General features: G+C 39.2%; 1 protein-coding gene across 1 annotated transcript in view; it reads right to left on the bottom strand.

Moving 5' to 3' along the window:
• SLC30A5 (solute carrier family 30 member 5) overlaps positions 1-13677 on the bottom strand; it is a 31150-nt gene extending 17473 nt beyond the window's left edge. The window contains exons 1-5 of the mRNA XM_045566042.1: positions 13291-13677; positions 7372-7494; positions 5793-5859; positions 4523-4608; positions 211-298 (exon numbers count right to left, since the gene is read on the bottom strand). Of these exons, the coding sequence (XP_045421998.1) occupies positions 211-298; positions 4523-4608; positions 5793-5859; positions 7372-7494; positions 13291-13379 (453 nt within the window). The 5' untranslated portion in view covers positions 13380-13677. The remainder of the gene's footprint in view (positions 1-210; positions 299-4522; positions 4609-5792; positions 5860-7371; positions 7495-13290) is intronic.
• Positions 13678-15696: the final 2019 nt, after the last annotated feature.

Raw genomic sequence — 15696 nt, 5'->3', positions numbered from 1 at the left:
AGAGATTGGGTCTTGCTATGTTGTCCAGTCTGGTCTCAAACTCCTGGTCTCAAGTGACCCTCCTGCCCAAAGCGCTAGGATTATAGGCATGAGCCACCATGCCTGGCCTCCTGCATTCTTATAAATGGTAAAGATAAAATTTTGTTGCTTTAAATAATATTTCACACTTATACTTTCTATTTCCAAGTAACTGATAATGGAAAATTCTACCTTTGCTGGTCCTCCTCCGGAACTGGTGAACAAAACACTGAGTAGAGAGATGACAACAATATCACTGTGTTCAAATAGCAGCAAAGTCCTATAAAAACAAAGCATCATTCATGAAATATATCTTATCTTTATCAAGAAGCAGGAATTCAACTAGAGGTAGAGAAAATAAAATAAATACTTCCCTTTGACTTCACAAAATATTATTTCACAGACGGTACAACTGCTTTGGAAACTATTTTGCCATTATCTACTTTAGAAAGATTGAAGATACAAATACCCAAGAATACCACTCCTAGAATTGCATCATACAGATTTCTTGTATATATGTACCAGGTGGTTTATACCAGCATTGTTTACAGTAGGCCAAAAAATACAAGCAATGTACAGTCATGTGCTGCCTAACGATGTCTCAGTCAAAGACAGACCACAAGTACGAAGGTGGTCCCATAAGATTATAACGCTGTTGAAAAATTCCAATTGCCTAGCTGTTATATCATATTGCAACACATGTGTTTGTGGTGATGCTGGTATAAACAAATCTACTGAGCTGCCAGTTGTATAAAGGTACAGCACATATAACTATGCACAGTACATAATACTTGATAACAATAATAAATGACTATGTTAGTGGTTTATGCATTTACTATGCTTTTTATCATTATTTTAGAATGTACTCCTACTTATAAAAAATTAGCAGTAAAATAGCCTCAGGCAGGTCCTTCAGAAGGTATTCCAGAAAGACCTGCCTGTTGTGTTATCATAACATATCATCTATTATCATAGATGACAGCTTTCTGCATGTTATTTTCCCAGAAGACTTCCCAGTGGAACAAGATGTGGAGGTGGAAGACAATGATATTGATGATCCTGACCCCATGTAGGCCTAGGTTAATGTGTGTGTTTTTCTTCATTTTTAACAAAAAAGTTTAAAAAGTAAAACAAATAAATAAATTAATAAATTTAAAAATTCTAAAATAGAAAAAAACTTTTAGAATAAGGATATAAAGAAAAATTTTGTACAGCTGTACAACGTGCTTGTGTTTTAAGCTAAGCATTATTACAAAAGAGTAAAAAAGTTAGAAAAGAGGACATTGGTACTTTAAGATGGGAGTCTGCCAACCTCCTCATTTGCTGGCAAATTAATAAACTCTTTCCCTCTCCTCAAAAAAAAAAAAAAGTTTAAAGTAAAAAAGTTACAGCAAGCTAAGGTTAATTTATTATTGAAGAAAGAAAATAGCTGGGAAGGGATTAAAAAAACAATTTTTTTTTTTTTTTTACAAATTTTGTGGCCTAAGTGTGTACAATGTTTATGAAGTCTAGAGCAGTGTAGAGTAATGTCCTAGGCCTTCACATTCATTCACCACTCATTCACTTACTGTCTTATCCAGAGCAACTCCAGTCCCACAAGCTCCACTCATAAGTGCCCTGTACAGGTGTACCAATTTTTATCTTTTATGCTGTATTTTTATATTTTCTTTATGTTTACATATGTTTAGATACACAAATACTTAGCATTGTGTTACAGCTGCCTATAGTATTTAGCATAGTTACATACCGTGTAAGTTTGTAGCCTGGGATCCATAGGCTATACCATATTGCCTACATGTGCAGTAGGCTGTATACCATCTAGCTTTGTGTAAGTACACTCTGTGATGTCTGCACAAGCATAAAATTGCCTAACAATAAATTTCTTAGAACATATCCATGTTGTTAAGCAATGCATGACTGTAATTCCATTTATATAAAGTCAAACACTTTAAAAAATGACATATGTGGTAAAATTATAAAGAAAACCAAGAGAATGAAAAATAAAACTTAAGATGCTGGTTACATCTAAAGAGAAAGAAGAGGAAAGAATCAGGAGAGGCACAAAGGGTTCACAGATATTAGTAAGGTTTTATTTTGGGGACTGGGTGTTGGATATATAGATGTTTAATTTAATATTCTTTAAACATACATATATATACTCTCTTTATTTATGAAATATTTCTTTAGAAAAATTTAAAAATACTATTACCAGTCAAAAGGAGGCTTTTTGAGACAGTGTCTCGCTCTGTCAACCCGGGTAGAGTGCAGTTGAGTTATCGTAGCTCACTGCAACCTCAGACTCCTGGGCTTAAGTGATCCTCTTGCCTCAGCCTCCCAAGCAGCTGGGACTACAGGTGTGTACCATGACACCCAACTAATTTTTCTATTTTTAGTAGAGACAGGGTCTTGCTCTTGCTCAGGCTGTTCTTGAACTCCTGAGCTCAAGTAATCCTCTTGCCTCGGCCTCCCAGAATGCTAGGATTACAGGCATGCAAAAGGAGGCTTATACAATCTAAATAGTAACAGATTTTCAGGTGATTGTAAATTTTTCATTTTTCCTCTTTTTTTTTTTTTTTTTTTTGAGACAGAGTCTCACTCTGTTGCCCGGGCTAGAGTGAGTGCCGTGGCGTCAGCCTAGCTCACAGCAACCTCAAACTCCTGGGCTCAAGCAATCCTACTGTCTCAGCCTCCCGAGTAGCTGGGACTACAGGCATGTGCCACCATGCCCGGCTAATTTTTTTCTATATATATATTTTAGTTGGCCAGATAATTTCTTTCTATTTTTAGTAGAGACGGGGTCTCGCTCTTGCTGAGGCTGCTCTCGAACTCCTGACCTCAAGCAATCCACCCTCCTCGGCCTCCCAGAGTGCTAGGATTACAGGCGTGAGCCACCGCGCCCGGCCCATTTTTCCTCTTTACCCAAAAATCTGCAATGAGAACATATCAGTGACAACTTTAATACTATTACTATTTGGGAGAACATAATTTAAGAAAATAAATATATCAACAGTGTAAATGCTAGCCTAAAATAAGACAGACTATGAAATACCAAAGGAGTCTCTCCAATTGGGAAAGTGCATGATGGTCTCAGTAAAAGAATGAGAGGGGCACTGTTGATGGCAGTAAGGGGTTATAAGGACAGGAAGTAGATGACTAAAGGAAGGAGCCAAGTAAAATTTAAGTATCTTTCCCTTTCCTCCCTATCCTAACACACAGGGACAGTGATTTAGTAATATATGAACCAAAACATAATTTCTTGAATAAGAAATTTAAAATATTGCAGATAAGCAACAGCACCACTCAATCATATTCAAGCGTAAGCTGAAAAAGCTCTCCCCAAGCTGAGAAACTCAGCCAGCTTTCCCACCCCTCCAGGATGTTGCTGCTACCATGGACAGGGATGTGACGTTTGGAATTACACATACTCTGCATCTGACAAAGTATAGGGCAAATAAGCCAAAGGGACTCCAATCCAGAAGCTATTCTACTGGCCGTGAGAGGGGAAAGGACTTCCTACAAAGCATTTCCCATCCTTCACTTTCCACTATTCTGAGTGAGATCCTTTAGAACATCCTTCATTCGACTCCTTACCTCTCACTGTCATATTCACCTCTTATCAATGGCAAGGTACTTTTTCTTACATTTCCCCACTAAGTAAAACCCTTTTGAGACAGAAAAATATTTATGTACAGTTGCACTATTAAGTGGCCCTTAAGCAGCTCATTTGCACATTTCCTTCCTAAACAAGCCCAATTGCATAAAAATATTATATAGATCTAGGGGAAGATGAAATGAGAGTAGTCTATTTAACCCACCCACACCTTTAATCTGATGATTGACACATTATTCCCAAGACATTTATTTACAAGTTTATAAGGCTATGGTGCTCTTAAAGATTTTGCTCTCTTCTTTCTTGGTTGTAGCTCACTGCAGCTTTGAACTCCTGGGCACAAGCCATCCTCCTCCTGCCTCAGCCTCTCCAGTAGCTGGGACTACAGGTGCTTACCACCACGCCTGGCTAATTTTTAAAAATTTTTTGTAGAGCCAGGTCTCACTATGTTGCCCAGGCTGGTCTTGAACTCCTGGCCTAAAGCAAGCCTCTCCCAAAGTGCTGCTATTACAGGTATGAGCTACTGTGCCCAGCCTTATTGGTTGATTTTATTTACCATTTTAGATCTTTTAGCTTCTAAATCAGTACAGAAGTGGTCACTAAAAATGATTTTTTAAAAAAGCCACTTATGCTAAAAATTTTCTGAAACTCTTTGGATTCTAACTAGTAAAACATTTATGACAAATCATGGATAAATATATTAACGGTAGCCACCAAAGAACTAGTCCACAAACTAAACAAATTCTCTTCCCCGGGACCCATTTGTTGAATTCTATCCAATGCTACAGAAGTGATAGAATCATTTATACAAATAAATATTTGACATAAAATACAGAACAAAGTTAATATTAAAAACAAAAATACAAACCATTCAAAATATGCATTTTTATTTACCTTAGTGGTCCACAAAGAGTAAGGCCAAAAAACCACAAGAGTGAAATGATACACCCAGCAATTGCATGTTTAAATATTTTGATCCACTATAAATGGAAAAAAAAATTAAAAATTTCAGTCACGTTTTGCTAAAATCTCAATCTTATTATAAATAAAACACACAGAGAAAGATAACAATTAACAAATATTTTAAAGGTAAGTGAAATAATTAAATATTTTGAAATGAAATAGAAAACGTTAAGATCTTTTGACTAATTCTAGATTTGCAAGACAGTGTTCTGCTTTCCATTATCTATATGCTTGTCTATTGTTGGATCTTGAAATCTTTTTCTACAAATTCTCAATTTCTCACTAGTTTCCTAGGAACTCTTAAGTTTTAGTCTTTAAATTATTTTTCATCAGGAATTTTTAGTGCTCCAATATTTGAAAAAGAGAAAAAAAGTTAAGATGGGGTTTAAATATTAATCCCATTTTAAAAAATGTTCTTGGTTTCTAAAGCAGAAGTACTTAAATTTGCCATTCTAATTAAAAAAATCATAGTGTAGTTTTCTAACTAGTGGCATAAAGCAAACATGGTAGGGTATAACTGCTGTCCAAAGAAGTGATAATGTGGGATAATTATGTAAAATGTAGGACATTTCTGGCATGAAGTTTGAACCTCAGCTGTCTAAAGGGAAAAATGACAATGACAATGAGGGTGATATGTTGCATCCTAATATGTATTGCATACTCATTATATGCCAGGCATTATTCTAAGAACTTCATATGTATTAATTTGTTTATCCCTCATAGCTCCATTTCACAGGTGAGCAAATTAAGGTAGAGAGAAATTAAGTAACTTGCCCAACATAAGGCTCAGTAAGTAGGATAGACAGCACATGAATTTGCCTGACTCCAGAGGCCTCACTCTTAACCCCTGTGTTTTATCAGCCTCCCAGTGACATTTGTACTAGGATTTTGGGCATGGCTTCATGTTTGATTTGTAAATCTTTCAGAATAAAAACCCAGTATTAAAGAAGACAATTATATAAACGCTTTTATATTTTTTACACTTTTCTGTATTTTTAAAAATTCTATTATCTTAGCATTTTATAGTTTACTCTTGAAGCCTCTATTCTGAAAAGACAAGTCAAGAGCAAGTTAACCCTAGAAGTGTTCTGCTGTGTACTTAAGTCATTCATTAGTACCCCTGATCAAAAAAATAACCATTGTTATCCTCACCCACTGAATGGGAAGCTGCTAGGAATAAGGGATTCTGCAAAAACCTTACCTGGTGTTTGGTAATAGTTTTCCCAGAAGAAAATGGCTTTTGAAACAAAACCATAAAAAATGCAGTCCTGTAAATATTGAAACATTAATATATTAATATTAATCAATATTAAATACATGATACAGTTTTAAGTAAAGATACTTGTTTTAAACAAATATACTAGAACTTGAAAGGCATGTTATCCTCAAGAAATCATACCGGAGAACTATATTTATTTTAATAAGGCTCTCATTTCAACATTTTGGGAACTCTTCTTTTGTTATTTAAATTTTTTTTTAGAGATAGGGTCTTGCTCTATGCCCAGGCTGAGTGCAGGGGCCTCATCATAGTTCACTGTAACCTTGAATTCCTGGGCTCAAGTGATCTTCTTGCCTCAGCCTCCCAAGCAGCTGGGACTAAAGGCACGTGAGACGATGGCTGGCTAATTTTTAAATTTTTTGTAGAGACGGGGTCTTGGTATGTTACCCAGGCTAGTCTCAAACTACTGGCTTTAAGCAATCCTCTCACCTTGGCCCCCACCAAAGTGCTGGGATTACAGGTGTGAGCCACTGCAGCTGGCCAGAACTCCTTTTGTAATTGTCTTCAGAACTAGATCACAGGCCACAAAAGTAAAATAGTGTATTTTTTTTATACCTTGAAATATCGAAGAAAATAATTCCTGTCTTCTCTAAAATTCAGTAATAGTACATTTTAAAATAGTATAATAGAAATGAAGAAAATACTAATATGTTCCTACCTTTCACACTGCCAAAATAGTTATAAAAAATTGTATACAACTGGTTCTTAAAATTTCCTAGTCAGGAATCTTTTCCCCCAATCACCAAAATTATACTCCCAAGAGTCTCTAACAGATTTTTATTAACACAGAGGGTGGTCACTATCAATCTCAAGACCCAGACATCTTTACTGAGAACAAATGTTTTATTATATATAAAATAATGAATGTAATGTTTATATTATGTGAGGACCCTGTCCTATGAAGGGATTATGTAGTGAACACATTCTAGCATGGTTTAACTTAGAAAATAAGGAGTATTTGTGCTGAGACAAGCCTCAGGTAACATTTTGCACCTGCTTGCAGACTGGGCTACATCAGTGAAATAGTCTGGGAATCCCTCGGGTCCCTGAGCCATCTCAGGGAGTCTGCAAGGTCAAAACCACTTTCATAAAATACCAAGACATTATTTGCCTCTCACTCTTAGTCTCTCAGAAGCGTACAACAAAGTTTTTTAGAGGCTTATATCAGATGATACAAGATATTGCAACAGGTTGAATGCTAGAGCAGATATGAGAATGTAGCTGACCTCTGTTAAGCCAGCTATTAAAAGAAATTTATAAAAATTTCGTTAACACAAACTAAAGTCTATGTTTTGGTAAGTAGAGTACAACAGTCCCTTTTCTTATGTCTCTTTGTGCTCTAACCTTTAAGTATTCTTCCATTTAAAAAATTATATCAAATACTTGTCAGGAGGAATAAATTGCACAAAAAATTCCATGTAAAGTTTCCTAAACATACTCAGTTAAAATAGGATTTTCAAAGAATAAAAAACATTAAGGACAAAACTCCATACACACTCACCCAAGTTTTAATATAAAAATGAATTGAACAATGTGAACTGCTTTTAGGAGATCATATGATTCAAATAGTCCCACAGCTTTAAAAAATTTAGTGAAACATAGTAACACAATATATTTTGTTAACCTGAAAAATAAAAACAGAAATAAATTTTAGTATCAATGAAATGACAAGGAACTCATTAATCTGTTTTCTTTTACAATAGAGGTCATTACAGAAACCACAGAAATACACATAAACAAAAAAAGAGAACAATAAAAAAATTCCCAAACAATTCACCATTCACATCATTAACTACTATTAACATTTTGGCATATATACTTCTGGTTTCTTTTCAATGTATGTGAATGATTGTGTGTAGATATAGTTTATTTTTTGTTAAAGCACCAAACCAAAAATAAAACATTCTTGGTTGAGGTGGGCTAATCTGGTAATATACTTTTTAACTTAATTAACTTAACTTCTTCAAATAAGAACAAAACAGAAACTAAATTCTATCTGTGATGAAACTAGAGGACCAAAATATAGGAAGAAACAGAGGAATGGTAAATGCCTTTGGTTTGCCCCTCCCTCTGCCTTGCAGAGTGACTATAGTGAGGGTTATGGTTGAAAAGTCAAGTAACCAGAACTACACAATCCTGAAAAGGCTGAGGAGTTGGAAGCACCTTGGAGGGGGAGTGAGAAGCTGAAAAGGGGAGGAGCCTTAGGAAGTCTTCCGAGTAATAGGATCCCCAGGTTCCTGCCCAGAAGAGTCAAGCAATTATCCTTTCTCAACTAGTACAGGAGTCATGAGGTTTAGCCTCTGGCAAGGTCTAGATAGAAGGTAAAGAGGAAACGAAGGATGAGGTACTGGGGTTTTTAAAAATGTGGAGATGAAAAAGACGTTTCCCTTCTTAATCCTTCCTCCTCTTCTCTCATCTAACTCCAATATCCCAACAGCCAGGCTTCAACCTCCCAGCAGAACCCTTCTGGGAGACCTACCACATCTCTAGCAATTGTCTAGGTATGAAAGTAAATGTCTATGTACTAGAAAAAAAGTAGAACACTAACATTTAAAAGGCAAAAAACACTTCATAGACATTCTTTAGCCTAATTCCTCTCATGTTGTACATTGGGAAGTTGAAGCCCAGAGAGCTAGGTAGAGTCAAGCCCACGTTTCTTAAGTGTATCCTTTCTAATATAGCACATAGAAAATCAAAGTTTACCTAAAAGGCTTTTGAGGGTTCCCGTCTTCTCAAATGTTCCCAATTATATATTCATAATGGCCCACAGTAAAATAATGTCTAACTATAAAAGACAAAATATATATCAAAACCTAAGATTAATTTGGACTTTGGCCTGTCTAAGCTAGAGAAAAAAGTCCTAAAGACTTAAGTATAGGCAGGTGTGGTGGCATGCCCTATGCCAGCTACTAGGGAGGCTGAGGTGGGAGGATCACTTGAGCCTAGGAGTTATACTCCTTAAGCTCTTAACTAGGTGTAAAAATAAGGCAGCAGGAAAGAAGCAAGAAGACAAAGAACCACACTGTAAACAGATAGGGAGGTGAAAAAACAAAGACCAGGAAAAATAGAGTTACATTAAAATCACAGGAGTCCAGAAATTCTTGATGTCAGCAAAGAATCTTGCACATCCACTGTAGGGCTATTTAGCCCTTTTTCACATATTCTTTGCTCACTTACAGTGTGCCAGATGCCAAACATGGCCAATGAGATCTAAGGGAAGTCTGACAGGGTGGCTTCAGGTATAGCCTTTCCTCTTCCTGATAAAAGGGCAAGATGCACCTGGAATTACTTCTTCCACCATTCTCCTGCCTTAAAGGAGGACTTTTATCTAAAATTTATCTAAGAAAAATTTTATCTAAAGCTGCCACATCTATTTTACAACAAATCTGAATATGAAAGCCAAAACACTAATGATGACAAAGAGGAAAGACATAAAGAATTCAGGTCCCAGATGTTATCACGGAAGGTTCTGAACAAACACCAGCAACCTCTGGTTTCTTTTATGTGAGAAGGATAAATCTCTATTTGTTTAAACCTGTTAGTTTTGTTACTTACAACTAAATACATTTCTAGGTGATATCTAAGACACAGTGTACGGGAAACCCTGCCCTTATGGAGCTCTCAGTCTACTGGACAAACAAATATTTCTGTGACCTAGGTAAGTTAACAGAATTCTAAAATAACAGATGTGGAAGCAACTAATTTTAGGGAAGTGAAAGACATCTTCACAGAGTTCGAGATGTATATGAAGATAGCAAGGAAAGGTAAAGGGTATTTCAAAGTACAGGGAGCAGCATATGCAAAACACCAGTAGTAGGAAGGAGCCTTTGAGCTCCTATTTAAACTCAGTTCACCAGATGATGCTCATAATGACCAGAAGTCATCAAGGAAAAGATAAATTATATTTATTATACTTAAGAAGGCAATCACAGCAACAACAAACATAAAGAAATGGGACCTGATTAAATTAAAAGCTTTTGCACAGCCAAGGAAACTATCATGAGAGCAAACAGACAACCTACAGAATGGGAGAAAATATTTGCATGCTGCACATCAGATAAAGGGCTGATAACTAGAATCTATGTAGAACTCAGGAAAATCAGCAAGAAAAAAATCAAACAACCCTATCAAAAAGTGGTCAAAGGGCATGAACAGAAATTTTTCAAAAGAAGATAGACTAATGGCCAACAAACATATGAAAAAATGGTCAACATCTATAATCATCAGGGAAATGTAAATCAAAACGACAATGAGATATCACTTAACTCCAGCGAGAATGGCTTTTATCCAAAAGTCCCAAAATAAAAAATGTTGGTGTGGATGTGGAGAAATAAGAAGACTCATACACTGTTGGTGGGACTGCAAACTAGTACAACCTCTGTGGAAAGCAATATGGACATACCTCAAAGAGCTACAAGTAGAACTAACATTTGATCCAGCAATCCCATTACTGGGCATCTACTCAAAGGAAAAAAAGGCATTCTATAAAAAAGACATCTGTCCTAGAATGTTTATAATGGCACAATTCAAAATTGCAAAGATGTGGAAACAACCCAAGCACCCATCAATACATGAGTGGATTAATAAAATGTGGTATATGTATACCATGGAGTTCTATTCAGCCACAAAAACCAATTGTGATCTAGCACCCCTTGTAGTATCCAGGATAGAGCTAGAGCCCATTCTACTAAGTGAAGTATCACAAGAATGGAAAAACAAGCACTACATGTATTCACCATCAAATTGGTATTAACTGATCAACACTTATGGCACATTTAATGGTAACATTCATCGGGTGTCAGGCAGGTTGGAGGGGGGAGGAGGGGATGGGTATATTCACACCTAATGGGTGTGCTGTGCACCTTCTGGGGGATGAACACGCTTGAAGCTCTGACTCAGGTGGGCCAGAGGCAATATATGTAACCTAAACATTTGTACCCCCGTAATATACTGAAATAAAAAAAAATTGCATTTCCAAAAAAAAAAAAAAGGCAAGGTAATATACAGATTTTTAAATAACTTCTGTCTAAAGTATTAACAAAACTAAAAATTTGGCACTTAAATGGCAAGATTTAGTCATATATGCAAAATACTTCTTGATAATATATTACTATTATAATCTTTCTAACACTCATTTTATTTCCCTTTTAAACTAAAAGAAAAAAAAAAACCATAGAGATTACAAAAGTAATCTCTGAATAGCTGGTTGCTGTAAGTTTTAAATAAAATCATCCCCACTTTCCTCTTCATAGGTAACCAATTTGATACATCCTTCCAAACTTTTTCCTTTGCATCTCCATGTATATATACACATTATATACATTCACACATTCACAATTGTACACATATTTTGATATTGCTATGTGAAAAACCAGGTGAAGAAGCCATACATTCATGAGCAGACATTCCTAGTTCATGTTAAAGAGGGAAATAATTAACAGCTTCATTTACTAGGGAATAAAGGTTGGGGAGAGGAGAGGAATGGGAGGCTCTTAAACAAGGGCCTTAATCCCTGAACCACTACCCTCTGGGCAACACAAGGGGATCCAATTCACTTCCCCAAATTATAAATCATTATTTGCCATTAATTAGTCTCATTAAAGGTATCACTGGTCTTTTCTGTGAACGCTTAGAATGTTCTTGGTTCTCTAAACCTGAAATTGCTGATATTTGGATTTGGGCTCAAATCTGCTTCTTGGGCTTTGCCCACTGCAGCAGTTCACAGTTCTTTGGCTAAAAAAATAAAAAACCACTGTGTAATTCAAGTTCAATTCATTCAATAAATATTTGTGTGTCTACTAAACGTAGAAGGCATTATACATGGAGTCTGAAATAATGAGGACTCCCAACTCATTCATTAGTTTTGTGACCTTGGGCAAATTTCTTAACTTTTCTTCGACTCAGTTTCCTGATCTGTGAAACAAGGATACCACAACTTAGTTTGTAGGACTGCTGTAACAATTAAATGAGATGATGCACTAAAGCACTTGGAACATAGGAGGTGCTTAACAAATGTTGCCTATCACCCCCTCCACCCTTCTTTGCCAAGAGGACTTAAGCCAAAATAGAAGCCATTAATTAAAACACTACATATTTTTTATGAATTTAGGCATAAAATATCCACAATTAAAGGATTTCTCAATTAGTTGTTTGTTGTTTTTTTTTTTTGAGGCAGAATCTTGCTCTGTTGCCTGGGCTAGAGTGCTGTGGCGTCAGCCTAGCTCACAGCAACCTCAAACTCCTGGACTCAAGCAATCCTTCTGCCTCAGCCTCCCGAGTAGCTGGGACTACAGGCATGTGCCGCCATGCCCAGCTAATTTTTTCTATATATTCTTAGCTGTCCAGATGATTTCTTTCTATTTTTAGTAGAGACGGGGTCCCGCTTTTGCTCAGGCTGGTCTCGGACTCCTGACCTCAAGCGATCCTCCCGCCTCTGCCTCCCAGAGTTCTAGGATTACAGGCGTGAGCAACCGTGCCCGGTCTGATATGCTGTTAATTACAAAATTAGATATTCAAAATAGATTAGAAAATCAAAAATTTATGCTACAAAAATGCAATTGGCTAAAGTTTTGTTCCAGCATCATATGCAGTGTTCCTTTCCTTTTCACAAAAAAGGTTATGTTAGTAATGTTATTACTACAGTTCTAAAGAATTTATCACTCTCAAAGAAAATATTCAAGAACGAAAAAACTTAACCTCTTTAAAAAATGAAGGCAGTGAACAGCAGGTTCCACTCAAATTGGTGGGCCACATTTTATGCATCTTTGACACCACCTCCGAACTTAGATCAGGAAGTACATACTCATAAGTGGTCACTGAAGCTCTCTGTCCCTTACCTTTTGGTGTTGGTGGGAGGATTTGAGTAAAGGGGAATTTCTGTACTGTTTGAATTTTTTGACAAGCACACATTTCTTAACTAATGATAAACCAAAAAAGAAACGGGGCTGGATTCCTGATGTGCTGGGTTAGCCTGAACATCCGAGTTCATGTGGTGACACTTTCCCCTAATTTACGTAGGGAGATGTCAGAATGGGTAAGTAATCACCAAACTATTTCAGGGAGAAACAGCCAAGAGAAATGTTTCTCACAGATGAGAAAAACCTCTCACGTGAACTGGCGGGCAGTTCTAAGGTTGATAGTCTGCCCTGAAACCCTGCAACTCCTGCAGAAGCTTCCTGGATTTTAAAGCGTTCATTCTGCAGCGGGCGCCAGAGAAGCCAAGGGAACCTAGAGGCAGCCTGCAAGCGGCAAAGCCAAGGGAGGGGACGGAGGGCTCTGGGGCGCGTGCTGACCCCGGGGAGCTCCGTGCTGTCAGCGGGGACGGAGGGAGGCCGGGGAAGGTGTGTCCGGAGCGAGCGGGCTGGCAGCTGCCGTCCTAGTCCGCGCGTGAACGAGCGGCGAGTCTGGATCGGCCCCTTACCGAGCGCTGGGCACGTCCACCGGCCCGAGGCCGCCTCCACCGCCGCCGCCAGGGCCGGCCAGTACGTCCCCGCCGTATTTCTCCTCCATCCCGGGGCTCAGGAGCCGCCGCCGCTGCCCCCGCCGCGGGGTTTCCTCATGTCTCGCCGCTACCGCGGACCAGCGGGCACAGGCGGGTCACTCCCCCATGGCAGCGGCCCCGTCGGGTCCCCGCAAGCCGGGCCACCGCCGTCGCTGTCCCCAGCTCCGGCTCACACGCGCGCGTCGGGACTAGGCCGCGGGCAGTTCGGCGGCGGCGGGTTCCCGAGAGGCACACCAGGCGGGACGTTGCCAGGCCACGTCACCCGGCCCAGCAGCCCTCTCTCCCGGGGGAGTGCCCGGCCTTGCGCTTGCGCGCAGCATAGCACTCGCCTTCCCTCGCCCCTTCTGAGGCTCCTCCCATCGCAGGGAGACGGATCGAATCCCCGCCCCCCATCAGCCTCTGCGGTGGACGCAGGCGGCCCACTTAGCTGTCCCTGCAGCGCCACCTATGGGCCGCCACTGGCACAGCGAGTTCCAGTGTTCCGTAAGTGCAATGACGGGGGGCTTAAAAAAAATGTACAAGTTATGTGATTAAACAAAGCTCACAATCCCTCTGCCTTAGGGATCTCTTTTTTTTCTTTTTTGAGATAGAGTCTCGCTCTGTCCCTTGGGCTAGAGTAGTGTGTGGCATCCTCACAGCTCACTGCAACCTCAAACTCCTGGGCTCAAGCGAGCCCCTAGCCTCCTGCGTTAGCCTCCTTGAGTAGCTGGGACTACAGGCTTGCGCCACCACGCCCGGCTAATCTTTCTAATTTTTGGTAGAGACGGGGCCTTGCCGTTGCTCAGGCTGGTCTGGAACTGCTGCCCTCAAGCAGTCCTCCCGCCTCCGCCTAGCGTGCTAGCGTTACAGGCGTGAGCGCCACGCACGGCCAGGGTTTCTTAATTTAGGACTGTAAAGTATGTTTTTCCTCAAAGTTTGTGTATGAATCAACATTTTTCTGATAAGAAAGCTAAAGTCTTGGCCGGGCGTGGGGGCTCACTCCTGTAGTCCCAGCTACTCGGGAGGCCGAGGCAGGAGGATCGCTTGAGTCCAGGAGTTGGAGGTTGCTGTGACCTGGGCTGACGCCACGGCACTCGGGCAACAGAGCGAGACTCTGTCACAAAGAACAAACCAACAAAAAAAGCTAGTCTTAAAAGTGCGCGTGACCCCCAGAGCAGTAACTGTGTTTGAATGTGTAGAGAATCTATTGCAAATAGTGGGCTAGCCTTTTCTTTTGAACAACTCTCTTGATGGACTTCGGAGAGGAGAAACTTGTGTTTGGCCAGTTTCCCTTCTCCGCAGATTGCCTCAGGGCAGTTTTCCAGGAGTGACTGTGGGGATCTTTCTGGCCATGTCTCCCACCCTGACAACTGAACCTAAACGGTTTCTAAGGGAAGGATTCTCCTCGCCAGCAGGGAGCCTGGGGCCATCTAGCGAAAGAATGCTTTTGTGGTTTTCTGTTTGGGGGCTGGAAAACTGATAGTGATCGCTAGACAAAGGCCTTGGAATTGAAGTGTGTGAGGACAGAACACGGGATTTGGTTAAGTGTTGCTGTACACTATGTTTTATCCTCTTTTTGAAGAGGAAAGAATAAAATTTCTTTAAATTCTGGCTGTGAAACTGCGCTACTTATCCAGGCACATCTTAAAACAAGGCCAGGGAGAACCAGGACTTGTAAGAGTTATTTTTCTGTTGCTAAAAGGTTAGGAAAGCGAGCTCCTGTGTCAATCTTAGTTTGAATCCCAACTCTGCCACTTACTAATTGTGGGACTTTGGGTCAGTCACTTGGCCTTTCTGTACCTCAGTTTTCTTATCTGTAAAATAGGAATAGTAATATCTGTATCATAGGGTTGTTGGGAAGATTATATGTGTTAATATGTGAAAAGTATCTTGAACAGTGAATGCTATATAGTATCACTCAATAAATGTTAACTATTATTATTATTCAAAGAAATTTTAGAATGGAGATTTGGGGATGAAAATGGGACTTTGAGCAGTACAAGTTATAATTATTAATAGTTTACAGTACTCTACTTAATTTGAATACAGAGAGCCTTGGAAACATGTAAAAGAATGAGGTATCACAGTCTCTACATGCTAGAACTTTATAATCTCTTGTGGAAAATATTTAACAATTTGCGAGCAAGGCCTAGTTGGCAGTATTACACATTAAAATGCTAAGATTTCCCAAATAAGGTGTGATAACCAGAAAAGACTCACTGATAGACAGAACTCAACCTGAAACTTGGATAAGGTTTTTGATAAGAGAGAAAGGCATTGGAGGAGAGAAAGGCGTCCTCTGTAAACACAGAGGAAGAGGAAGGTGTGACCATTAAAAGCTAAAGA

Source organism: Lemur catta, chromosome 12, assembly GCF_020740605.2.
Source record: "Lemur catta isolate mLemCat1 chromosome 12, mLemCat1.pri, whole genome shotgun sequence".
NCBI classification, from domain to species: domain Eukaryota; kingdom Metazoa; phylum Chordata; class Mammalia; order Primates; family Lemuridae; genus Lemur; species Lemur catta.
This window is presented reverse-complemented; position numbering and strand designations above follow the sequence as displayed.